The sequence below is a fragment of the Opisthocomus hoazin genome, chromosome 4 (genome assembly GCF_030867145.1).
Source record: "Opisthocomus hoazin isolate bOpiHoa1 chromosome 4, bOpiHoa1.hap1, whole genome shotgun sequence".
In the NCBI taxonomy this organism is placed as follows: Eukaryota; Metazoa; Chordata; class Aves; order Opisthocomiformes; family Opisthocomidae; genus Opisthocomus; species Opisthocomus hoazin.
In genome coordinates this window covers 82115773-82143229 of record NC_134417.1, presented here as the reverse complement: position 1 = coordinate 82143229, position 27457 = coordinate 82115773, and the positions used below count along the sequence as shown (strand labels likewise).

Sequence of the window (27457 nt, the reverse complement as noted above, 5' to 3'; positions counted from 1 at the left end):
CCCAAGCATCAGCTCGAGTTGACTGAAACTTGCGTTAGTCCCCCACGCCAATGACCATTACGGGTTAGGTGACATTCGCTGCCGAGATGAACACTTGGAGTTCCCATCTCTGCAACCAAACGCGCTGCAGCTGGGCATCTCTGGCACTCTGCTTCTACCGGCTCCGTCTACTTTAAAGTGTTTGCAGCCTGTTAACTTCGGCTTTTTCAGGCAAAACACCAAAAATCAGGTGGTAGCGTGTCCACCCCTCTAACAGGGGAAAACAGGGCAGCCCTGCGAAGAGCTCCTATCTGGGGCACATCCCCTCTGCGCACCGACATCCCGCAGCTTCACTCTCCGTGCCCGGGGCAGTCCGCGCCTTCCCGACAGAGGGGCTCGCTCGGGGAAGGGGAACTGCACCCCAACAGCGAAACTCGGCGGGCCTTATCTAAAACAGAAGAGCAAAGCGGCAGCCCGGGCAGTGCGGGGGGGGGGGGGGGGGGCATCCCGCCGGCCGGGAGCTGCGCGCTGCCGCGGGGGGCTCGGCGCCGCGCTCCGCCCTGCCCGCGGCGGGCACCGGGACAGCGCGGGACGGCGGAACACCCCCCCCGCCCCGGGACAGCTCCGCCGCACCGCGCTACCTCCCTCGGACGGGGCCCGCCGAGCCGCCCGCCGGCACCCCCGCGGCGTTCAAACCTCCGCCCCAAACAAAGAGCGGAGGAGGGCAAACGGGGCCCGTCCGCGGGGCGGGGAGCGGAGCGGCGGCTCCCCCCGGGCCCCGCCGGTGGCGGATCGGCGCGGCGGGAAGGGGCCGCCCGGCCGGTCCCGGCCGTCGGGGCAGCGGCGGGGCCGATGCCGGCGAGCGCCATGCACAGACAATAAGAACAGGAGCAGCCGGTGAGTCTGTGTGCGGGAGACGGGCAGAGACAGAGAGAGGGAAAAAAAAGAAGAAAAAGAAAATAAAAGACGATTAAATTCCCCTTACCTTTCCTCTTCGATCTCCTCCTCCTCCTTCTCTTGGACTTGCACCTCAGCTGCCCGCTGGGCGCTCCCGACGCCCTGCTGCCGCCCAGGACGGATGTCATGCCGGTGCTTCAGCGGCGCGGCGCCGCGCCCAGACGGTTTCTCCTCCCGCGGAGTTTCTCCCCGTTCTGGGGGCGGCTCTTATAGCGCGGCGGGCAGGGCCGGGCCGGGCCGGGCCGGGCCCAGCGTCGCGGCGAGGGGTCGCGCCTCCGCCCCGACGTGCCGGGTCCGGCGGGGGCGGTGGCGGCTCTGCCGGCCCCGCGCCCACTTTTCGCCCTTCTGCGAGTTGCTGGGCGCCGGCCGCTTTGAAGCCGACGGTGCGGGGGTGGGCGGGGGGGGCGAGGGGGGCGGATTTGCTGCCGCGAAGTCTCCCGCAGCCCAATGGCTCCCGCCGCCCCGCTCTGACATCAGCTCCGCCAGCCCGAGCCCCCGAGCCCCGCTCCCCCCAGGCCGCCGGCAGAAAGCGGGGGGGAACGGCCCCGGCGGGAAGGAAAACATCCTGCCGCCGTGTCGAGGAGAAGTCGGAGGGGCAGCTGGCGAGAAGGGAGGCTGCAGGCAGGATTTCAAGCCTTTTCTTTTTTTTTTTTTTTCTTTTTTTTTTCGCTTTAGACCATGTGGACGCCGAGCACTCTGCTTCCAGAGACAGAGAAATGCCGCTGCTGTCCTCCCTAGGCGAGCACTTATTAACTAGTTCACTAATTGCAATGCTGCTTATTCCCAGGGACAGACTGTGAGTTGCTGCCGAAGGATCCCTGTATCCGCAAACCCTATGCGCCAGGCTAAGTGTTGCGATTCCCCTTGACTCTCCAGTTATTTTTAAGGTACGTGCGCTGCTAAATTCACCATCAAGGGCAAAAGAGGAGCGTGTTGTCGCTCAGACTCGTACATTAACACTCTGCAGTGCCTCGGTTAGGCAACTGTGCAATTAAAGTGTCGGGAGCAGAGGGGCTTTCACAGAGAGGAAAGATGACAACAGCATTCCTCTGAAAGGCTCGACTACAAAGCATTACATGTTCGTTACAGAAAGCCAGGGTATGCAACAGATACGGCACTGCTTTGAGTTACAAGGGACCTACCGCTTCCGTGCTCTGCCCTCCTTAGTTATTACCTGACTTAAAAATATGTATCTGGAAACCAAGGCACTGAATGGAAAACTGAAGAATATCAAGAAACAATTATGCTAAATAATTAATGTAATCATTAGCGCCTACAGCATTTGTAGTCAGCCAGAGGAGCACAGTAAAACCCTGTTTATCAGAACTCCTTTAAAACTTTGTCATGTTGGAATATAGGTTACCCAGCTCCTGCTGCTAAGCACTTCCACTGCAACTCTCCCAGCTATTAGAAACCCTCTGTGTTTGGCTGTTTTAGGCAGAGCTAAACGTTACCCAGATTTTCAATTTAAATAAACAAAAATAGTTCTGTGAAAGTGTCTAAAAGTGCTCGTTAAACCAGAATTTGGATAACACAGGCATGCCAAGACGATGTCACCTCTTGGGCCCCATCCTCCACAGAGCAGGTTGCACATGGTGAGAAGGCACCCTCATTTTCAGCTCTGTGGCACAGCACAAAGCACAGGGTGTGCTGACCCCCCCCCCCCCCAGCTTACCCGCTAAGGTGAGAGAGGATGTGAATTTACACCCGCATTGCCTGAGTGTCAGATATAATTCAGGAAGCTCTGTGTGAAAGTAGGTTTTTACATGCCTAGCTTTTACAGATTCCTGGCTGTTTTTTCTTACAACATACACATCACCCAAAAAAGTCAAACCTTTGAACTGCTACATAGCTTAAGTAAACATCTCTTTAAAATGCTTCTGTCTGTTTCAGGGAGGAAAACATGTCTGCGGGAAACCAGAGAGGTGATCACTATTTTTGTTCTTAGCTTGAGCCTTCAGCCTTTAACCTTTCCCGCCTTTTCCTTCTGGCTTCTGTTGTCCTGACCACAGCTGACCCTCATCTGTTAATGTGGCAAAACTTGTCATTGCGTGTGAAGTAGTAATGCTACCGCAAAACAACTGCACATCAAACTTCTGACCAGTCTGGAATTTAAGTCACTCAATTTAGAAGCTAGGTTTAGAAAAATGCCTTCCGTGCTTCAGTACCGATCTGTGCTCTGTCCGTGCTCTGTCCGTTAGGCATCTAAAAGAGAAGTAAGATCCAATTAGAAAGAAAATGAGCATCCCGGAACATTCACCCATTTTTAGGAGTGGCTTTAAGCTCAACACATACTTTAAAGTTCCTGAAGACTTTCTGTCTGATAACATTTTGTTATACTCTCAAAATGGCTGAAATGTGAAATCTGAGGTGAGAGAAGATGGACTGTCTAGGTGGCATTGCCAGTCCCTAGAGAAGTCATGCTACCGAGCCAACCTGAAAAGCCACCAATTCGCAGAAACTACCACTCAATGCTAACAATTTCATGAACTGTTTTCAGTTCTAGGCACAGCTATGAGAATGTATCAGGAAGCCAACATTGACAACAGCTGAGCTGTGCTGGTGGTATAGCTCCTGCTTAGGCTGGTTTCAGGCTTGGTGAAGGTGTGAAGACAGCTGAAGTCGTGCTGATGGAAGGTCTCCCTTTGCCACAAGGAGAGGTGGAAAGAAGTCATTTTTTATACCGTCTAGCTACAAAGTGGATACAGGATTCCTTATATGTGCTGTGCTTATTCCTCTTGTTCTCCACAATGGAAGGAGTCAGCTTCTCCATCCAGTGACGTCTCCTGTTTCAACACGCTTTTTTAACTTAAATGCAAGGTTACCAGTCCCACACAACTGGGTTTGTCTCTCCTACCAGGCAAACATGTACATGGTTTCAAGCACTGTGGTAAAGTGACATAAACTCAATCTAGGAAATACAAAACCAGTATCAATGAGGTGGGAAACAAGTTAAATTATAAAACATCACCAGCTGTCTTTCAGCTTATGTCTACTAATGGCCAATGTCATTAGTACCACCCCACAGAAATTATGGCTGTTCCTGAATGCCCTTGTAAAGATTGTTAGTGTTATTTCATGCTCCTTTTTATTGAGTAAAGCAGTTTAGGACTTTCCCATCTCCATGGGCCTGGCTGTGGAGGTTGTTATGTTTATTACCTTCAAGCTGAATCACTTCAGATTGTTCTGAAGGCAATTACTTCACACACCTTGACTTACAGCCTACGAAGAAATGCACATCACACCAATGCACAGCCACCTACTCAGGCCTAGCTGAATCAGACAGGTAGGAGGCTTTAAGGTGTGAGTCCTGGTGTCAAAGGCTCTTCCCAGTAGTGTCTGGGGAGCTGTGACTCCTCTCATGACCCACTGCAACTGCTGATCTCAGCCAGTACATCAAAACCTATATTCCTGTTCTTGTGAGATAGGCAGGTCTCTCTCAGTGCTAGAGGTACCCAAGCAGGGAGTCCAAGCTTTGCAGGATTTCTTTCAATTCACTTCACTTGGATTCTCTCAAAAGAGGAGAACTGAAGGGTAGTCCAAATAGTTTATTGACTGGAAGACTGATAGTGACTACGTGAGTATGGTGGGGAAAGAGAGAGTGAAACTGGATGCCAGGTAGCACACCTTAATTATGCATTCCAATTTAGGTTTCCATGCCTAAGCAATATAGTGTAGAGTTAGTAATCAACAGAGATGAAGGAAAATGAAAATGACTGAAGAAAACAAGCAGCCCACACTTACTTCAGCTAAACACTTCAGATAAGCAACTTCAGGAACAAATCTTTGGAAAAGTGATCTGAATCTGAATAGTAAGTCCATGAGTATTATGGGTGACCAGCACTTTTTTCTATACAAACATATTTCGATGAAGTAGGATAAATATGAAATCCATTTTTTGTTTATCCCTCTGTTTTCTGGAGTTTGGAGTAACTTGATTTTCAGTGACCTGGTATTACAAAAATTGCAGGTGCAACAACTTTTTTTTTTAAATTAAAAAAAAAGACATTGAACTTACAGAAATGCAAATATGTAAAATGAGGTTGAGCATCTAAGGCATACCAGGGATGCCCCACAAGAGTGTTGCAGCATCTGCAGGGGGTGCTCCTCCCAGAGCAAAGGGGTCCTGCTGGGCAGCACAGTGGGTGGGAGAAGCAAGCTCCAGACTCTGCGCTTCCCAGAATGTGCACAAACCCTTGAAGAAGAGGCCGTCTGGCTGCTGTACTCCCCAGTTTCCAGCAGCGTTGTCCCTTCCCTAAGGAGCTGTGGATACTGAGAGCAGCAGGCCATGGTAGAGACCTCTCTAATTTGCTGCTTGGGAGCAGACGTGCCCTATAGGCTCCTGAGAGGGGAAAGGGATGTAGTAGCCATCCTCTATTTTTCTCCCATCCTCCACATTGCATTTCTGCTTGCGTTTGCTCCCTCCTGCCTGCGTAGGTAGAGAAAAAAATAAGGCCCTTAGAATTTGGAAGATAAAAGATGCTCAAGGGCGTTAAAGCAGGACATGAATGCAATCGTGTGGCTGCGCAGGTGAGACTCCAGAGCCTTCTGCTACAAAATGCCTGCGCTAATCCACTCTTGCCCTACTTACAAGGAGCTGTCAGTGTGGCTATTTGCAGCAAAAGCCACTTTAGCTTTGGGGCCAAACATCACAAGGTGGTGATGAAGCAATGAGGGTATGGATCCATATTCAGTGTATCAAGTTTGCCAGAAAAATGCCTTACTGCAGACAAGTTCTCCTGTCTGCTTTGCATGTTCTTGCAGATGAAATAGCGCAGGCTGGGTAGCACTGCGGGATTCTATAGCAGGAGGTTAAGGCAATGCTAAAAGGATTTTGCCCTTTCACTAAACTGCAACAGAACTGAATGAATTTGGGATGCAATACTGTCTCTGATCTGGGATATCCACAGCAGCCAAATTTCATCTCCCACTGGAGAAGCCCCCCCTCTTCCCCTCATTTCTTTCAGGCCCCACATCTACTCTGATGGGGGTTCACTGTGCAGCATGCCAGCAACAAGCAGCGTCCAACTCCCTCATGAGCACGAGGCAAACATTTCCAAGCTGCTCAGACAATAGTCTCTTTAATGGGGAAAATACCTAGATGCCAAAGACTGCAAATCATTGTAATTAGTAAGCCTGCATATGCCACACAAACCAGCAGCAGTCACTGGGGACAAAGCAAAACTTTCTGAAATATGTTTGTGTGGGCATATTAAAACATAACTCAGCAGCTCTGACTCTTGAGGGGGGTAGAGATACAGCTCATCACCAGAAACAGTTGTGATTTTAATGGTGTTTCCTGTGTTTGTAATAACTGAAACCGTGGAATGAAAGTGTCCCCAAAGCAGGGATGTCTGAAACTTCATTCTGCCTTCAGATGTTGTAGTCCTGGCCCAGACTGGCCATAGTCGGTTTGTTCATATAGAATTAACTTGTTCACAGACCTTCTGTAAGGCCTTCACCGACCAGATTCCTTTCTGGGCCCCAGTATCCCAACATGCAGAAAGGTAATCGAATACGCTGTTTCTTTAAGCGCTTGAAAATGACGCAATGTACAACAGCTAATTATTATTATTTTCTAATTATTAAATGTTCATCCTCTGATATTAAAATACTAAAAAGGCATTTTTGGCCCGCTGCATCCTTTGAATAAACCATTTGAAACAATGACTCTGCTGGGGGAAAGTTCCCTGTGCTGCGGCGTGGCTGTTCAGAGCAAGGAGCTGCAGTCCCGTTCGCCCACCGCACATCCCGGTGCCCACCGAGGGCAGCGGCACAGGCCAGCGCTGCCTGGCTCCCGCAGCACCCACTGGCAGAGGAGAGGGGCACCTGATCAGCCATCGGTGAGCAGGGGTGTGGTGTCACTGGTGGTCCCCAGCCCACCTCTTTGGGTGGATGGCTGCAAGGAATTCCCGAGGGATCGAGCTGTAGCATCACCCTCATCATGCAGTTGCTCCAGGACAAGAAGTCTGGCACCTGAGAACAGAATTGTCCAAAACAGTGACCTGACTTAAAAATGAAGACCTTCATTTCTCTGTGCTGACAGCTTTTTCATCAGTAAAATACAGATGCAAATACTTACCGCAGGGGATTAAGGAAAGCTAAAATGACCAGGGGCTGCTTGCATACAATATACTTTTCACCTTAATCTTTTCGGTTTGGAAATCTTCCAGAAATTAAAGGATGAACAAATTCTCCCCCTAGCAGCCATGTGGTTTACAAAGACTTGCAAAGTTTTTGATGAAAGGCTTTACCATCTTCTGAAATGAATGCTGCTACCCTATGTCATGAGAAACCTTATCCAACTTCTCTGGGACTCTAAAAATGTTTTATAGAGTAATCATGCAGTAACTGCATTGTAGAGAAATAAGGCAGTACTGAAAAATACTACAGCGTAGTTATTGTATGGCATTATTTCAGTAATGCAATGTGTTAGAGTTTAAACAAGTTATTATAGAAGTATAATTTGACTAAAGTTTACGTCTGCAGACATTCATATGTTTAATATTACAGCCTTTTCCTTGAGACCTCCAGCACCAGTCACTGACCTTGTTGTTGGTCGCAGCAGCTGAGGCTAAGGTATAAAAACAGTCAGTATAAGAGAAGTGTATTAAACTGCATTAACCTCTGGTTAGATTCCCTAGCAGAGTCATCAGGTTTCAGTGATATCCTATTACTTTACAAAAGGTGTTTCACTGCAATTTTCTGTCCCTTTTTTTTTTTAAACATATTTTTCAAAAGGCATTCTGATTTATATGGTATGTAATCACTGCAAAGACAAAAGCAACAGTTCAGGCTGTAAATGCAGATAAGTGCGTGAAAAGAAAGGAGCACCTCTGTACTTACATATGCTATCCAACACTTGGCCAGTAGTAACGGTCAGCCACAACTTTCCAATATATCTAAGGCTCTACAGCCTATACTGAGCACCCTACAACAGCCAGAATGAGGCCATTGAAAAAAATAAAAAAATAATCTATATTTTTTGAGTCAACTAACCTATAAACTCTATAATGAAGATCATAAAAAAAAGTTATTTGTCCCTGTACATCCTTCTAATAAACCATCTTATGCAGTGATTTGCCTGGGGCAAGTTGTCTGTGTTACACTGTGTGGCCATTCAGAAGTCAGAAACAGAGACAATACATATTGCCAGCAGAGAAAAAAAAATAACGTAAAGGCTACCTAGTACTGTTAACCAATTTTGTGCATTTTATTTCCTATATGATAGCTGATTGATGTAGAACAGTTTAAATCTAGCTTGAAATTCTGGCTAGTGTTTCCTGATTGCCACACTCAGCAGCTGGTAGGTCCCTTTCTGTTTCACGCTAAGATGGTTCTAAATTATGATGTGTTGCTAAATGTAGACAGGCATCATTTGGCTGAAGACTCCTGTAGACGTCCCTACTGTACCAGAATATCATCATGTAATTAGTGCAGGGTTTGAACATCCTCGGTCTGAAGTTAGGCCTTAACTGATATTGTAGGGCATGACCTTAGGTAAGTCACCTAGCTCTCCGTGTTCTACAAAATGACAGCAAGACATATTGCTCCCTGTAATTTTCATTCAATTGGTTTGTCAGTCAACTATTGAGATAAATGCTGTCTTTTTATTGTGTTTAGGTGCAGTTCCTACAAATATGGACCCCTAGTCTTGCTTGAGATGTCTAGATGATATTGTAATGTGAATAAGAAAATGTCAGGGAGCTATGACTGCAGTCACAGACCTAAATAAATATCCACCAGCATCACGGAGAAAACAGTAGCAGTTCCTGAATCAAAAAATAAACTCCTTGAATTATCCTGAATAAGCGGAAAGTATAATCCAATGGAGGCAATACTATTACAGGTTTATCCTCTACCTCCCACATCAGTTTCCTCTTAATTTTATTTCTCCTGCACTACAACTGATTTTCCTTCATCCGGATCCAGATCTCAGATAGGCATCAGGAAAACAGAGATGCGGAAGCATCTCTCTGCAGAAAAGAGAGATCCTTAGAGGTGCTTGCATGTAGGTCTTTTACAACAACTGAACCACAGAAGGAGAATGGCATTTACCCCACCCAGGGTCCACAGACAAGTCAGGGAAACTCAAGCAGCATCAGAGACAGATGACAGATCCAAAATATGCATCAAGAGAAGCGGAGGCACCAAGAGACACAGAGACAACAGTAATTAGTCTGTGTGTCTCCCCTACTCCAGAAGTCCCAGAGAACAACCTGATATCTCTGGTGGTTCAGCAGACCGAAACCTCCATCCAAACTCAGCAAACAGATGGAAGTCGAAGATGCGGTTTTAAGACCCCAGGTAAACCTGTTGAAGGCCAACATGTCCATCTCAGTGGTGAATCCCGAACCCTCCCTTTATGTAAGAAATAGATAAACTCATTGTACTTCATAACAATTCCCTAGTGACATGGTGGCTCTGCCAGTTACTGTGTTAACTAATAGTAGCTATGGAGCTCTTCAGTTTAAGGTTTTTTGCCGCTGCCCTCTGTCCAAAATCTTCTCTTCTCTTATTTTTTCTCACTGCATTTACATTCAGGCATTAATTTCTATGTGTCATACCAGTGAAGATCAGTTTTACATCAGGATGACAATGACAGGCAGCCACTGAAGCCTTAAAACACAAGTGCTGCATGAAATAAAACCTTAGCCAAACTGACAGGAGTTATTTTAAAATAATGAACTTCTCTTTACTGCTGGACAGTTTCTAAATAAAATTGGCAGATGTGAACTCTGGCAAGCTTAGTGGTAGGGAAAGATTCAGTGGAAATAGTTTTAAATCCATTGCTTAGTCACAAGGCTGGAGACCTAAGTCTGGATTACAGAATCACAGAATGTTCGGGGTTGGAAGGGGCCTCTGGGGATCATCTAGTCCAATCCCCCTGCCGAAGCAGAGTCACCTACAGCAGGCTGCACAGGACCTGGTCTAGGCAGGTCTTGAATATCTCCAGAGAAGGAGACTCCACAACCTCCCTGGGCAGCCTGTTCCAGTGCTCCGTCACCCTCAGAGTGAAGAAGTTCTTCCTCATGTTCAGCTGGAACCTCCTGTGCCCGTTGCCCCTTGTCCTGTCACTGGACACCACTGAAAAGAGTTTGGCCCCATCCTCCTGACACCCACCCTTGATATATTCTGACGCTTAACTCAGGTGAAGACCTAAGTGAAGAGTCTTGTCACCCTGTACTCTTTGGCACACAACTGGAGAAAGACAGGCCTCCAGGTGGTAGCGCCAAGTTTATTTTGGAAACACCCTTCGCTTTTTCTACAAGTGAATTGAATACTCAGTGAATCTTGGGCAACATGGGATTACTCAGCATTTCTTTGAATCCTAAAACTAGCCAACATTGGCAAAAGTAGACCTTGTCTTAAGAATAGGTAAAATTTGATGGCTGTGGCTTGTTTCTCCCTAGATTTTGTTAGAAACCAAATGCAGTATAAAAGTGAAAGTGGAACAAAGGAGAGGAAGTTTGAAATGGCATCAGTATAAAATACAGAATATTCTCCTGAATCCTGGATTATAAAATATGCATTTCCATTTATAGAATCAGTGTAATAAACATTCTCTTCAAATGCTAAAGATTCCTGTTACATCTCTATCAAAGGGGAAAACAATTAAAGAAAATTCTACATCAGTGCTTTTTCCAGCAAGAAGTATTAGGTTCATATGTAAGATGCTTTATTTAGAATCTGAAAATTTATTTTATGTTTTTCTGTTGACAACCAGAAGCACTGGGTGGAAAAAAAATAGCAGAACAAAGAGCTCCCTAGAGATATTTCATGTTTGCTGACTCACTACATCATCACATACGACACTGAATTATTAGTTTCAGCAAATACTGAAATAGCATAAGAAAGCTTTCTTGCTCTTGTATCTTCACCATTGTTCTTGGATTTAAACAACTCACATAAAAACTTTTGGATAAAACTGCAAATATTGAAAAATCATAATTTAGAATGATGTTTATTGTACAGGATGCCTCCTTAATCATACTGAGATAGAAGGCTGGGAGTATAGTTCCCTGGAGCTCAGAGGTCATTTTGGATAGAAAATGTGTTTCACACTGATCGCCCCACCCAGAGCCCATCAGGACTTCAGGAAGTTTTAGCAGGATGCTTCCTCTCTCTTGCTTCATCTGGCTGAGTGGCTCTGCTCATGCAGAGAGATTGAAATGATGCCCTGATTTGTATCATGATGAGCTCTGCTGTTGTCTGAGAAGCCCCCACACAGTACAGCACATTTTTCAATCGTGTCTTACTTTTGAGTTAGCTATTTTCAGACTCCTTTTAAAAATATGAATATTAGTGGCTATCAAAATTCAGGTAAAGATGTGCAGTATTATCTGCATGGGCTCTCAAAACAGGGGTGTGCAGCTTGCCCTACCTCCATCGCCTGCTCTTTACAGTGCCGCTGACATATGGATGACCTCTCCTCACCAAGCCCTGTGCTCCACTGCTTGCATGGGCACATTTGATTCCTTTGGCCTTGACCTTAGCTGTAAATTTTTAAAGTGACACTGTGTTGTTCTGTATTGCAGGAACAGTGAAAGTTAAGTGTCCAGGTTGTATTATGACTTTCATGACCTTCTGACTGGGGATAGAAGTGTAATACTTCACGAAAAAATCCAACCAAAACAACTACTCCAGACTCAGCTGTATGTAGGAGGCTGATAGTTTAATATCATCTACTTTGATGCAAGAATAAAGAAAATCAGAATACGTTACTGTAGATACTGAAAATTTTTGAAATGAGAATTGTTACATATTAGTTACTGCTGAAACTGTGAAATATGAACACTGAACTGAGGCATGCTTGTATTTTTTCAGAATTAAGTCTCAAAAGTAGCTGTGCTAATTCTTGGGTTTAGGCTTGACTACTCGACTTTCCTCCCTCCCAAAGACAAAGACAAAATTCTCAATTACCAGCATTTTACTGGGATTCGTTTGTTTTTCTACAAGCTGTGGCTTTCATATGCACTGTTGTCATTTCTTTAAAATGCTGTGTGTGACAGCAAGAGAAAAGGAGAAGACAAAACACAAAGGAAGTGAATGGATCAGTACGTTAACCAATGTCATAAACTGAAAGGAAGGGACAGAGAATGACCAGGAATATATATGTTGCAATTTAAAATAATAATAACTAGGATGGATTTATTTTAGATTCATGTTACAATTTACTGTGCTCATCTCGGACACTTCCTTCTCTTTCTTTTCTTCCCATACCCATTGAAAGATTTAAACACCTTACTTGTTAGTAATAAGCATTGATTCAGCATCCGTCATGAAATGATGCATGATTTTACTCCATCACAGATAATTTCAGAAACATTTTGCTGCCTGCTTTTATCTGCACTCTACTTGTGGTGAGGATTTGAAAAGGTTTGCGTAGTTGCCTGCTTTGCAGTAATGTGAGGATTTTGTTATCCAGCTGAGCTGCCACCGTTGGTTCAGATAGCTTAGATTCCTTCCTTCTGCAGCCAAAATCCCACAAAACCTCTCCCTGAAACACAAAGGTACAGGAGAGAAAGGGCAAATGAATCACCAAACCTTTGAACAGGCATTCCTCCTGGAATGCAGCAATTAGTGCTTCTCTCAACCCCATCTGATCACCTTTGTTGTCTTCTGCTTGTGCACCCACTTAAACAGTTTTTAGACAGAGATCTTCAGCTAATTCTGATATCAGATCCAGTCCTGCTTCCAGCCAAAGACAAGAGACCCGAACTACTGACTTAAACACCAGTTGAATGAAGTATGGCATCTCCTTGGTTCCAGCAAAATACCCACATCTCAGTCAGGTTCACAGGATATACACACAGATTCAGAGCACAGCATCCCGAGTTCAGGACATACTATTCTCCCTCGATGTGGGATGTTATCTTCCTTGCATGTGCCAGCAGTGGTTGCTGATGTACCAGCTTGCAATTGCGGGAGACACCCTCAGACTCACAGTCATACTTGCACCCTTCGATAGCCTTTTTGTTGCAGCAGGGAAACAGAAAACCTAGTGTGATACAGACAACACTGATGTTCATTTAATACCATTTCCCGTTCTTGTTCCCTGTGTCTCAGTCTTTCCTCAAGCTCTGTACTAAAACACCCACCCAATAATTGCAGAGATTAATGCCAAATAATCAAGAGAAGGGTTTGGGTATCGAGTTCCTTGTGGCTATCTACGAGGCAATCACAGTGACTTGAATTTGCCAAGTGTTGTGCTTGCTGCAGGGCAAGGACAGTCTCTGTGAGATCTTCATGTGTGGGGTTTCCATCACGGGGGTCAGGATCCTTGCCTGGGGCTGCCAGCTGATGGGGGGACCCACCCAGAGCCCTTAGCAAGGTCCTGCTGGCTGCTGCCCCCTCGAAAGGGACATCATTCCCTGGCAGGTGTATCAGTTCTGGCAGAGTCCCCGACAGGGGTAGCAGTAACTGCAGTGGGTATCAGACCCTCTAAGGAGTATGTGTCCCTATAAAGGGCATCAGTCCCTGTGAGGGGCATCACTGCCCAGCAGGCTCATCAGTCCCTACAAGGGCTATCAGCCGTCAGCAGGTGTACCAGGCTGTGACAAGAGTAACAGTCCCTATAAGGCCCATCTGGCCCTGCAAAGGGTAGGAGTCCCTGGCCGGAGTATCAGTCCCTGTAAGGGGTTTCAGTCCCTGGCAGGGCTATCAGCCCCAGCATGGAGTATCAGTCCCTGCGAAGGGTATCAGTCCCTACAAGGGGTATCAGTCTGTCTGGGGACAGTCACGAGTGATCCATGCAAATTGCAGCTTGAGGGCAATCAATAGATGTGACAAACAGCTGGTGCTGGCAACCGGGGACATAATGAAGGTGTGACTGTGTAAACGGCTAACGGATAACAATGCTATAGGAAATTATAGGGCAGTGTTGTATTGAATAAGTGCAGTGCAAAATGAGCTGCGGCTCGCAGGTCATGCTTCCCCGCTGCTGAAGTGTCTCCTGCTCTTGTCCTTTGTAATTGTAAGTGGCAGCAGCGGCGGCTGAATGCGACGAGGGCATGTATCCAACCCTCATTTGTTCTGCATTACAATGCAGCCCTCGCTGCCAGCAGCTGATCCGGAGTGTCAGTGCCCACCTCCCAAGTGGACCAAGAAACCAGTGAAAACTCGATTTACTTAAGAATTAGGAAGGCTGTCATTAGAACAAGGCTGTCCTTGAAACCACACTGCATATCTGAGCTGGTCCTGTAAGAAATAGGGTGAAACCTCTATGTTTTGTTTTTAAAAAGACATACTTTCCCTCCAAAGAAACATGGCAGCCTGAAGCCTTCTCTTTCAGAAAGTGAAAAAACATATCTAGAAAGTACAAAACCCTCTAATTTTATTATTTTTAGGTTTAAAGAAATATTTATGATTTATGAAATAATTTTTAAAAACTTGGAACAGGAGAAGCTTTTGACTACATACAGTTTTGGTACAGCAAATTCTTCTCTTCCTCTTACCCTCTCATTAATATTCAAGGAGAGAAGGAATGGCTAAAATGTATTCATTGATTTTAAATTTTACTTCAAGTCCAGTCATATGAAATCCTTCTCTGCAATTTTGTTCTGACATTTGGATCAAACTCAGTGGTTGTTTTCTGAAACCTCGGATCTTCAAGACTCTTGGGTTTGATTCCCATTTAAAGGTTTACAGATTAAGTTTAACATTTGAACCTAATCAAAGACAAGGAGGTAACTCAAAGTGCTCTGCAGAGTTCATTGATATTTCACCATCACTGATCGATATTTTCTGCTATTTATGATCACTCCATACATCCCTTCCCCCCTCTTCATAATACCAGACAATTTTATTTATGGTTTTCTTCACCTTAGCCCTGGAACGTGCATTTTTCTGGTTAAAGTAAAACCTACACTAAACAAAACACTTGCTCTATTTCTTTAGTAATGCACTTTAAACGTAGATCAGTATTTATTCTGTAACCTTATTTTCAATCATTTAATGTGGCTACGTTCTTTCACCATTATAAAGAACCAATTTGGTTCTTGCAAATACATCTACCTACAATGAATTACAGGCAAACAAATTCAGGCTCTTGTTATTTTTTTTGTTTTGGTTTGGTTTTTTTGTTTTTTTTTCCCTTTTCAATACGGTGATCAAACCCTGCCTTTTTTCTTCTGGTTTGTTTAGGCCAGACAGCCTTCAGCTGAATCAGGGTAGGTGTAATTCCCAGGCTCTGAGGAGTCCACAGTAGGGTTTGCATCCTTCAATATTAAGTAAAATGCTACAAAAACTCAGTTTTGGGAGATGCCCACATTTTCTGACAGAAAAAGGTGCTCCAGAAGTCAAGCCTATAAATGATGGTGGATTTGGTGTCTGTAGAATCCACTGCTTTTATTTTTCTGCTGTCACCTTGGTTATGTAGGAGAAGTCATCGAGGAAAAAAATCCGTGGGTCACCCATCTTCTGCAGTGTCAGATCACAGCGCTGAGAAAGACCGTGCAGCCATCTGCGAAGCCTTTGTCCACCCCTGCGGCATCTCACCGCTGGAAGGGAAGGAGACATTTTGGGAGTGCAGAGTGGCTGCACTCCTCACACCAAGGGGCACAAGGGACCGGGACCCGACCTACAACGGGAACAAAATCAAGGGCCTGCTGAAGTTAATCCTGGCTTCGTTATCTCTCCTGCACATCGCTGTGCTTCCTGGTGAGCCCGGGACGGCTGACTGCACTGCAGAAGTGTGTAAAGAAAGATGCTATCATCCTCTATCTGTCTAAGCCAGAAACAGGCAATACCAGAAAAGCCTGTCTTGTCCAATTTCCAGTTCAGCTTTGCAGACTCAAGAAGTGCAGATAGTTTGGACATGCTTTAGATAAGGAGCTGAATATCTGGGCGTTTTCCTGAGCACCGAACACCATGCTTCATACAGTTTATTAAATTGTATCATTCAATTTTTACCTTTCCTGGTAATAGACTTTTTTTGCTTCAGTGTTTCTTCTCCCTACCTCCCAGCAACACTGTTGGTAAATGCACAAATATATTTGTACAACCACCAGTGTACACACTCTAGTAGCATTAGTACTAAAGCATGCATGTTTGCTCAGTGCACTTGAGTTCTTCAGAAATAAATATGTGAAGCCAAGAGCAAGCTGCTCACACGCTTACAAAGCCCTGTACCCACAGTGAGAGTTCACTTTTAAATGTATGATGAAAAACCAGACCTTGCCTTCCTGTCTTTGTAGAAAAATCCCATGTACGTGTGTAGTAGAAGTGCACTCAGATGCAAAGATCAAAGTGGGTATTTTGTTTCTTTCACACACAGCCACAAAGGGAACCCAGCACCTTTGCAGAGCTGTAATTGCCAGGTGTCTGTTTTACAGGCAGGAGGACAGATAACTGGTTTGGCACTGGGCTGATCTTTTGGAAGTGTAGGAAGGAGACAAAAAGGATTGGTTACAGATTGCTTTGCTTCGTAAACATCTCCCATACTGTCTGAAAATACATGTTCATGCTCACCATTACCTCTTTCCTCACATAATATTTAGCCAATGTTCCAGGGGTTGGCTTTCTTTTCATTTTTTCTTCTTTTTTAGGGACATTCAGCAAATTTTCAGCTAGTTTTCCCCTTGCTTGCCTTTCTGCCTGCTTTCTCCCATACTAACTGTTCCTGGCTGCTTCTAATGTGCCTCTGCTGAAGGATACCTTGCTTGTCCTCTTGTTTATCAAATGAAATTGAATTCCTTAGGCAAAACTACATTTGCACCCCAACTCATTTGTGAGAAATTTACTGGTGATTGTTCCTGTTTGAAGCATGACTCTCTGAAACACAAATCCTTTCCTCCAGACAGGGGTGGCAGCCAGGGTAATACTGCTTTTCTGTCCCATGAATCATAGGTCAGAATTTAATTTCTGAGGCAAATACTTATTATTCAAAATTCACTGTCTGCTAACATGTTTCACAATCTTCTTCTAAAATTAATTTTCATGGACCAACTGACCAAGACTAGGGGTCAGGAACCTCATAATTAAAGTGTTTTAGCTGTCCCATCTTAAAAACCGAACACATCACTGACAGCGTACTGAAGGCAAGGGAAGCTTGTTGCAAGGTAAAAACTAGGTGAGCCCAACCTTTGGGCAAGGGGGGAAGATGGGGGAGCGAAGGATGGAGGCAGCTGAACTCCAGCAAGTATTCTTCAGCAAACATTGCAAGGGCCTTTTGTCTCCATCACATTTTGGAGTTAGATAATTATATCTCCTTTGTTATCTTGCTGTAGAACCGGACTTTTGTATCATCAAAGACAGAGCCTCAGTCACTGGCGGGTTTACAGAAAGTGAAGATGAAGGAAGCAGCAACAGGCACAGAGATGGGGATAGGGACGAGGACACAGACCGGAACAGGGATGGGGTAAGGTGGGAGAAGCAAACAGACATAAGGGATACCTAAATCCTGCCGTGCAGAATCAGCACAAATCATGCTTTACTCCACCAACATCTGCAATGCAACCAGTAAGGCAGCTTGCTAGCTGAAGTGTATTTTCTTTGTGGATAAGCATGATACAAATGATTCTCAAAGCCTGAAAGATCTTCTAAGCTGTTGTTTTCCACCTTGTTCTCCTTGTCCTTATACTTGGTGCCCTGAAGATACCCATGTCTTTACTGTGTAACGATGAACTGCTTGGGACCTTCAGTGTCCCAGCACAGAGAAAATTCCCAAATGCTCTGGACAAAAATCTTTCAAAGGTTTGGATTTCTGGGATTCAAGCACATTCTTGTTTCATTTTTTTCATTAGGATCATGATGGATGCTCAAGATCAGAGTCAAATTATTGTCTTGTGTAATAGCTGTTTCCTCACAGACAGCTTCTTGAACGAAAAATGGCTTTTCTTTGCCTCAGTCATCATGAACCTGAGCTGACAGCATATTCAAAATTGTATATTCAGCAACATGCAGCAGAAGTGGGAAGCAAAGGTTTGTATGGTTCACGATTTGTTTTGTATGGGTAGAGACTAGGGAATACAGTTAAAGTGATCACAAGAAGTCTTGCTTGTTGCTGTTTATTTCAACATTGTACATTTTTATGTGCACAGCCCAGAAATATACCAAAAGGAATAATTTTATTAAACTGAATTACAAAAATATGTGCTTTCCTTTCATATGCCAGTTCTTCTTACTGGTTTAAAAATTCTATTTCCACCATGGATACAGAGTACTGCCTCGTGCCATATCTGTCTCTTCCTCTTATACTTTTTCAATCAAAATGTTCAGGGATGACAGACAGAAGACTTATGCTCTAGGACCGAAGCTAAATGTTAACTAGCAGCTGCTTACAACATGAGGAGCTTAGAAGCTGCAACTGCTGACCTTGCCATTAGCTCCTTCATAGTGCCAAAGAGGAGTATTTACCATGCTGATGCATTTTGTTTCCATGTCAGATTATGTACTCACTTTATACAAATCACATGCTGACACAAAATGTCTATGAGTCAGTCTTTTTCCTTCTTGTATTACTCATTTAAGATCTTTAACAAAAACCTCTTCTTTCTGCACATGGCAAAGCCTTGTTAAATTAATCACACCGCAAGTTGGGCGGACGAATTACTCCATTTCTCTTTAGAAAAATGAAAACTTTTGACATTTAAATAGTATATTTACCAAAGCACTTTGAGTAATACTGTCGTCTATTTTCTGTCTATTAAAAAACATGTTACAGTGTAAAAACATTTTTTATCTCCATCTCCACAAAAGCATGGCCAGCATTGATTCTATTTAACATTTTATCAACTGAACTACAGAAGAGATATTACCTCTTTGAGCACCAGCCAAAGGTCTTGTAGCTAATGCTGACCTCTGTCAAATATAACACATTGTATAGGAAGGATTGACAATTATTGTTCTACTGTATTTTGCAAGACACCAAGGGTCAGAGCAATGGAATTGTTACGTTGCAGCAGAGCAATAATTCAAAGCTTGTTTTTCTGTGCTGGGTAAAACTACTAGGGTCAAAAATCATTGTTGTGTTCGAGTATAGACAAAATATTAAGGAATTTGTAAATAGACTTGCAGTTTTACTGGTTATTTTATTTGTTTCCAGGGATTTCCTTTGTGGTTGACAGGTATTCCAAATCAGCCCACTGTCCTCCTATGACAGCATGATTCTTCTTGTTAGCCAATGATAAATCTCAAAGATTCTTCTAATCTCTAAGATTCAGATTGCATAGAAGCTTTATCTAGCCTGCTGGAAAGGAGAAGTGAGGGTCTAAGTAGAAAGGGAAAAATGTTCTTATTCCTCTGCAGCGTGTATACGACAGTGAAATAAGATTTACAAATTCACAAAATGCATTTTGATGGCTTTTGCTTAATTTTCAAGGCTATTTAAAATAAAACGTATTCCAAGATATCTGTCTGCAAAGCCCAGGATTGCATCTCCCTGTGGTGCATGGCCTTCTGTACACTGCTAATTTCTATTAAGAGCATTATGCTTAGTTGAAAGAGCATCAGCTTATATTTTTGACATTGAAAGTACTGAGTTTGATACTTTCTTATCATCTTGTAGGGATGCATCTATGGTTCATTGCAAATACACTATAAAAAGAAAAGTATAACTAAATGCCTCTATATAATCAACAGAAATGACAAACCCATTCCCATTGACGTTGAAGTCAATAAGGGTTTATTGCAAAACTTCAACACAAACAGGATTAGATATAATACAGAATATAGTTATAGTTGATATGTATATGAGTATATATTCATAATACAGAAGAAAAATATGAAGAATATCAGTGAGCTTGTCTAGGTCATCTCTTTTGCCTACTGTACGATCATTTTCTGTGGTATATTTCCAGTATTTTGGCTCAATCAGCCTGTGTTTGTCAGCAACATCACTCAGCTGCAAAACTAGCAAATAGTGTATTGAACTATCTAAACAGGAGTACCATCTACTGGGCTCAGAAAGCAATCTTTCTGACCTACTTAGCACTGCTAAGTCCTTAAGGTACTGTGTGTGATTTTGTGCACTGCACGTTCAGAAGAAATGTGGACCAAGGGAGAAAAAAGTCTGCAGTAAAGCTATCGAAATGAAGAGAGATGAAAGGAACACCTGAAAAATCTGGATGTTTTTTATCAGGGAAGACAGGCAATGGAGCTGTAGGCTAAATTAGGAATGGACTCAAGAACTGATATACTGGGTTGTAAATTTGAGTGCTATTCAGGATAAGAAAAGACAACATTGAGCAAATTAGAAAGCATTAAGAATTGGGCTAGAGCAGAACATTTTTGTTTTGCTGCTGTGAACATTTATGCATCTGTAATGAATAAAACTCACATGGCAAATTGAGAGTTAGAAGCTAGTTCTATTGCCACAGAGTCCACTACAAAACAGGACCCACTTTTACTAAGCACTGTGGTTACCTCCCAAAAAAGACCCCACAGTCAAAACGGTCTGATCTCTACATTCATGAATGAAATCACACAGCTATTTGGGCTGGCTGAAAGGAGCAAGTCAACAGTGGATGTTTTCTTTCTTTTTAAAATAGGTGCTGTGGCATGTGGTCCTCTGCAGCTACTCCAAGGAAAGGAAGGATCTGCTGGACAATAAAAGGGTCAGCAGTGTTGAGGAAGAGACCGTAGGAGTTAAAAGAAATTATTGTTGTTGCTTAAAAAGGGAAACAATTAACATAACTTAGTGAAAGAAAGAAAATCTACTCCAAACCCCAATCTTGAAACAGGATGCTTTTTCTTTAGATTCCCAGGCCTTAAAATTACAGCATAAGGTCTCTTATTTGATCATCCTTCTTGTACAAACAGTAATGTTGCGAAGAGCCGCCAAATGTTGTGGTTCAAGACAAAAGCATTGTTTTCCTCCAGCAGATGACAATATGGAATGAAGGCATGGCAAAAGCTGAGCATATAGATTATTCCTTATTCTGGTTACTTCTGGGCTCCCAAAATTAAAGTAAAATGCTGCCTGAAAGCATCTATTACTTATGTGCAGGAAGGACCCAAACTGCAGAGAGAGAGTGGGTTTCAGTCTTTAAAGCTGCCAGTTTATCATTTTTCGTGGATGTTATGCTCATATAAACACTTTTGTAATGCCTTTAAAATAAAACAGAAAAAAATATAAGATGTGCAGGATGAAAGTGGTTACAGACCAGCAGAGGGACAGCCAAGGTGTTGATGTGCAAGAGTCTGCTCTATATTTCAAGCTACATCTAATAACCTGCAAACACACACAAGACTTTCAACCTCCCTTGCAAAGCCATTCGTAGCTACACTTCTCCTGCCCAAGGAATATATGTAAAATCACATTAATCAAATTATTTTCTGTCCAAATAAATGACTGAAATATGTGTATGGTACATAAACATCACAATAAATCAGTTCAGATAGAGTAAAAACTGTGCCAAAACTTCATCTTTCTCCTGAGGCGAACAAAATGATAAACAAAAGCTGAGGAAGGTTTATATAAGGCATCCGTATGCATATGTCTTGGCTGACTGCTGGAGGTCTCTTTCTGTGCCAGCTATGGCACTAGTATTTGTGGCTAAATTAAATAGCTTTGGTCAGTTCCTAAAGCCATCTTCTGTTAAGTGGAGGAAAATGTTCTTTCTAAGCTCCCTCTGACTGTCACTAGAGAAAGAAGTTAAAGTTAGATGATTCAGGAAGAAAGGTATGAAAGAAAGCTCTTAACAGAACTAGTTTGTGTGATGATCGTAATGAAATTGCAGATGTGCAAAAAATGAAGCGTTAAAGTTACTCATGAGCCTTGGGTTGGGTTCACTCTTAAAGAGCAAATCCTGATCCTGCGGTTGTTGCAATAGTCACAATGCCGTACTGCGGTGTAGGCAAGCTCCTGCTTGCCCTATGGCTCAGGATGTCTTGCAGAGGAAACACCAGCCTTGACCCAGCATCTGGCCAAATGTCTTTCAATCCCTTGATTCTAAAGACTCAGTTTGGGTTTAATTCTAGTATGCATTAACACTGAGGAGACAAGGTTTAAAGGACAGTCTGTGTCCAGAGCTGATGGGGGGAAGAACCCAAAGATGACCTGAACGGGACTATCTAAAGTGACTACCTAAAATCCTGGAAAACATCCAGATCCATTTTTCTGAGAGCGGTTTTGAGAACTAAGAGAAATATTTGAGGCTTTCTTCTGTTATCTGATCATGGTAGGGGTCTGCCCTTGAGGACCAGAGGCTATCAGTAATTTTGATTCAGTAAGACACTGTGTGGGACATGAAGGGGACATGCAGAAAAGAAAAGTTATGTCAGTGCTTAAGAGTTTGTCATTGAAAAGACATAAAGAAGGCAAAGTGAAGGCTAGAAGCCTGAAAAAAATAAATTATTGCTTTTAGCTTTCTTTTTAATCAAAATAGTTGATGAAAAAGCAGTACTTATGACACTGGGCTTCTCCTGAAATGGATTTAATTGTTGCATCTCTGATAGTGTAAAAGAAAGTGGTTTTTAAATTTTTGCAGTAAAATACTTTCCCTTTCATATGCAACTTCAAAACCATGATTACTTTGTGATACTAATACGTTTTAATTAACATTAACTTTATTTTTCATCAGTCACATGCTAATAGAGATGGGGAGGATTATTTTTTCTTTCTTTTTTACAGCTTACCATTTAGAAGATATAACATGAGTGTTTATTGAAAAACTAATAGAACACATGATGAAATGGCTCTAGCATTAAGCTGTTAAGCATTGACCAACAAATTAATGTTATAAAATATGTACAAACTACAGTGTGATTCGTGTTTATTGAACCATATATGTCCTTGCCAGATAAGCTGTCAGTAAATACTTTATCAGATACACATATTTAAATTAATGCAATTAAAGTGAAAAACAGTTCATGAAAGCATTGTTACATCTGGGTAGAAAACAAAACCAACAGTAATTACCATTATTAGATACAGCATACAGTATATGACATTACACCAAATGGATCCAAATCAGAAATAAAATTTCTGTGTCGTGGTTTCTTATGCAAGTGAATAAGAATAAAAGCCTCATCAATTAAAGCCAGTCTGGCACAATTCCTGCTTCATACCGGTTTTATATCTTTCACTTTGTTTCCCTATGCTTCTCTTATCTTGTCTGTCTATAAGCTCTTTTATTTCGGGACCCTGAATGCAACTGAAAAACTTATAATCAACAATTGTTGGGTACTTCAACTGGTGATTCCCACTATTTCTCTCTTCCCGTTAAATGTCAGGAGTCTCAAACCAAGAGCAGATCTTCATCCAAAGCAGCATCCCAGTTAACCAGTCTTGCAGATTGTAGATATTTGCAGAAGATGTGTGCAGCAAAACACGGCTGGGGTAGTGCACGCTCTGCTCAGCAACAGGACCTCATTCTCCAGGCCTGCCAATCCATTACAAAGTTAAAAGAAAAATGTCCACCGAGGCCAGCCTCATCTTATACAGCAATTCTCTCGTGAAGGTGGAAAGCAGGAAAGCCTTTTCTCTTCCACTACCCTCACCTTGACTGCTGGGAGACAAATGCGTCTTTCTTGGTGTCGTTCTGCGCTGGATGGGCCTTTGGCCCACACCACAGCAGTTCTTCTGACTGTCTGCTTGGCCCAAATGAGGGGGTCCAAATTTGCAGAAGAGTTAAAAGAAATATGAATCCAGGGAGAGATTTTAATTTATGCTTTTGGAGCCATGTTGAGATTCCTTTGCTGCTCTGTGCTGTGCCCTATTCAAAAGATACTTACTGAATAAATCTGAATAATGAATGAATGAGAAGAGACTGTTATCTGGTCTGTACGTACAAAAAGGCTAAGTTAGTCAAATTAATTATTCACTGTGAATTATTCACTTAGCTCCAGCAACCTCTCCATAATCCATCTTCTTCTGTCCATCCCAAGTGCAATGAACATGTTCTATACCTCATATTTTAGCCTTTGAATTGTGTGTGATGTAGACTACAAACAGAGAGCACAGACTCACAACAGCACTGGGAAAAAAAAATAAAAAAGATTATTCTATTTAAGGTGAACTTAACAGCTGGAAAACAAGCAAACAAAAAACCCAAACAAGCTCCAAGTACAAATAGCAGTAAAAAGCAGAGAGCACATTGAACATATCTAAGGTCCCAGTCTTGCAAACATGTGGGCATCTGCTTTACAAGTAGCAACCTTGGCAGCATCAATGGGATGAGGCATGGTGCCAGAGTTAAAAAGTTATTTATAAAAGACGGAGGCAAAAGAGCTCGTGGACTAAAACACGAAAGCACTTATAGGGCTGTGGCAGTTGAAATAGAGCAAAAATGTTGAATCTTTTATAGTTAGAGGTGTACTTTCACTATGGTTTTTCTTATTTCTTATGTTCATCAGGAAAATTTAACTTTTTTGTGTTACTAAGTTTTAACAGGTTAACTAATGTAAAATATTCAGATTTTGCTACTGCTGGTAATGCTGAGCGCTACCTTAAACTCTGCTATTGGAGTCAATAGAAAAAAGGATGACACAGTCAAATTTTAATGCAATGCCCTAATGTAACATATGAAATATGAGGAATGTAGCCTATAAGAACTGAACTAAAATCATAGCTCAGAAACCCTGCTGTAGTTCACCTAGTTTGGAGAATGTGTGAATCCCAGAAAACAAAATATTTTTAAGATTAAAGGCATAATATAGGCTTTATTTTTATCAGGTGAGTTTAAAGAGATATTTAAAGCTAATACTTCACTTTCTTTATGGCATATTTTGTTTTATGCTAAGCAGAATCCAGAAAGACCCTATTAATGAAGATGGTTTAATGCCTGTGCATTATAATAATGCACTCCTTTGTTCCACACTTTTTCTGTGTGTCATAGACTAAGTCATTAATCAATGGGTGCTGAAAAATAATTGTCTAGTTCTTAACAATCTTTTATTGTTGAAACATTTGGAATGTTAAGATAAAGATGTACTGGCTGCTGTGAAAAAAATGTGGTTTAAGATTACCCTTCATGGAAGTGTGGGCTTATTGTTAGAAATGCAAAGCAGATGACCTGGTTTTAATGTGTTTTAGTGCACTGTTGTTCAATTGCCTATTCAAATTGTGCTCGAAAAGTAGACTTCATTAGTGTCACAAAATAATGATTTTGTGTGTTATTTTATTGTACTGGCACATTAATTAAATGGAGAAGCATCATAGAATTACACAGGGTTTAAAAAATAGAAGTACAAAATCTTTTTGGTAATAATAATAATGATAACTCTTATTCCAATTAATACAATTTAAGAATTACATTCTTTTTGTACTTCTATCCTTGATGCCAGAATACATAAAAGGCACATACTGATTACAAATCACCTCGGAATACATGTCTATAACAATCCATTTCAGTGACTCACCTAGGAGATCTGTCTGACAACCTTCATATAGAGTGGGGAAATTTTGTGGAAAATCTTATAAAGTTGCAGGTTCCCAAACAACACAGAATAGCTTTTTTTCTTTCTGACAGGAATGCTGCAGAACTGGACATCCACTAACTTCTACCAGCTGTTTCAGCTCTACCAGCACACTAGTTTGGTTGTGAAGGCCACAGAAGTTGCCTGGAACAGCACTCTGTCTGAGTGCCCTCTAGCTCATTCAAATAAACTCAGAATCTAAATAAAAGCAAGAACAGCTCTTTTACCACAGCTCTTCCCAGAAAGCCCAGCTACAGGTATAGCTGCTCAGGATGCTGGAGGTGGACAGACAACTCTGAGTCACGCCTATGAGATATGATGCAAAAAGAAAAAAATTTCCAACATGCCAAACTTGCTGAATTAAATGCATGAAAATGCTTACTATATCCAACAGAGAATATCAGCAACAAGAGGATCTGGAGCACAAAGCTCTTCCATCAAACTCCAGTCAGTGGAAAGAGTCTCATTAACTTAAAGAGAATGGGCCAAGCCTCTTTCACATCATCGACAACTCTTCATGGGAATTTTGTGCAAGGTGATGTTACTTATGTACACAACATCATGTGATACTGGCTAATCCTGGGGAAAAAAAAGTGTGGTAAAAGTGGTTCCCCAAGAGGAAGGCCTAGGATGTGAATAGAGGGCTTGAGCATACAAGCCCAGGGCGATCACAGAGGTCCTCAGAGTATTAACACACTTGGTCAGTTCTTGATCAGTGCAGGAGTTGACTAGAAGTGGGTTTAGAGCAGAACAGAGAGAACAAAGAACATGCAAATGAAACATCACATTTATGGCAAGAAGGCAAAGGAGCTAGCAGGAACATACAAAATACAGTGGCGGCTTCCTTAAGGGTGAGATTGAAAGAGGAGAAATGGGAGGGTTTACTCCAACACTGCCTCTCCGGGTTAACCCCACAGATTATGCACGGTATTGTCTCCTTCACTGCTTTTTGATTTGCCACTCACTGCTGCAAACTCAGCAACTGTATGTAAACTGTTATCCTTTACTAGATAGCTGGGTTAAATAGATAAGAAATTTAAAGGCCAGTGTGTGCGTGTGTTTTCTGCCCCAGTCTTCCCACATACCGAGGTGATGGGTAGTGCAGCACCAAGTCAGAGTAAACTGAGATGCAGCCACGCTGGGTCACTCTTTAGCAGCCAGTCCACATACAAACGCTACAGAGATGTCTGGTATAATTCACAGTAATGAAGTTCTTACAGTTCTGGCCAAATGTGTACTACCCTGCTCCTGTACCAACTTGTTAACAGGGAATTTAAGAGCTACGGGCATGATTTTAGTTATTGTGAACTGCTTTCCTCAGTATGACAATCACTGTGGGAGATTACTGAGTTAGAAATGGCATGTGAAAAGAAGCAAGAGGAAACAAGGTAGGTGGAGGAAAGACACAGAATATTAATGGTATTTCTTAAAACACTCTCAGCTTGCTGGTAGTCATTCCAAAAGGTGGGTTGATTATTTAATCTTATCGGAATTTTGTTTGCTTTTTGATTTCCATTTTTTATTCAGTTAGAATTTTCAGGTGATATATTAGCCCTTTTCAAGGAAGTGATGAACTTTCACTGACCTCAGTATCAGTAGAAACAGAAATAGTAGTACTCAATTGTACCACTTATTTTACTAATACTGACCACAACTTTCGTAAAAACCTAAAGGCAGTGGCTGTACAGATTACTGCAAATATGCTCAAAATTTAAAGAACAATGAATTTTAAACTACATACACATGAAAAAAAGAGCAGAGGATTTTGTTAACATTCTCAACTATTTACTGCTTTGCTTCTTCCTACTGGCTATTTGTTTTTCCATGGCTAGGCAGTGAGCGCCTTTGGACAAGCAAAGTGCTTATTTCAGTGCCTGGAAATCATATAACACATTATGCAGGTTATTGCAAATAAATAATAAAGCCTATTATGGAAAGATGAGTCCTGCCATTGCGTTTTGTCTTTCTATTTTAACTGCTCGAGGAATGTGTGTACTTTATTTTCATTTTCTGCATCTGCTTATATAAATGCTGGCTAACCCAGCCATATATATACAGATGTCCATACCTAGGGCCAAAATGCAGTAAAGTTGATAGGTTCACTTTCTAGTATGATGGCTACAGTGAAGTAAATTCTGTGCCTCGTAAATAAGGGGGAAGG

At 42.4% G+C, this 27457-nt stretch overlaps 1 protein-coding gene and 1 long non-coding RNA gene across 4 annotated transcripts in view; one reads left to right on the top strand and one right to left on the bottom strand.

Annotated features, from left to right (window-relative positions):
* The window catches only part of ADARB2 (adenosine deaminase RNA specific B2 (inactive)), a 328225-nt gene extending 327026 nt beyond the window's left edge, over positions 1 to 1199 (bottom strand). Inside the window, exon 1 of the mRNA XM_075419720.1 lies at positions 965 to 1199. Coding sequence (XP_075275835.1) covers positions 965 to 1064 — 100 coding nt within the window. The 5' untranslated portion in view covers positions 1065 to 1199. The remainder of the gene's footprint in view (positions 1 to 964) is intronic.
* LOC142361198 (uncharacterized) lies at positions 766 to 27457 on the top strand. 3 transcript variants are annotated; one of them, XR_012763811.1, is made up of 3 exons: positions 766 to 876; positions 1724 to 1823; positions 25350 to 27457. It is a non-coding gene; the product is annotated as an uncharacterized LOC142361198 (long non-coding RNA). The 3 variants fall into 3 exon arrangements; XR_012763812.1 differs by lacking the exon at positions 25350 to 27457 and adding an exon at positions 15317 to 15792; XR_012763810.1 differs by lacking the exon at positions 25350 to 27457 and adding an exon at positions 2830 to 2861.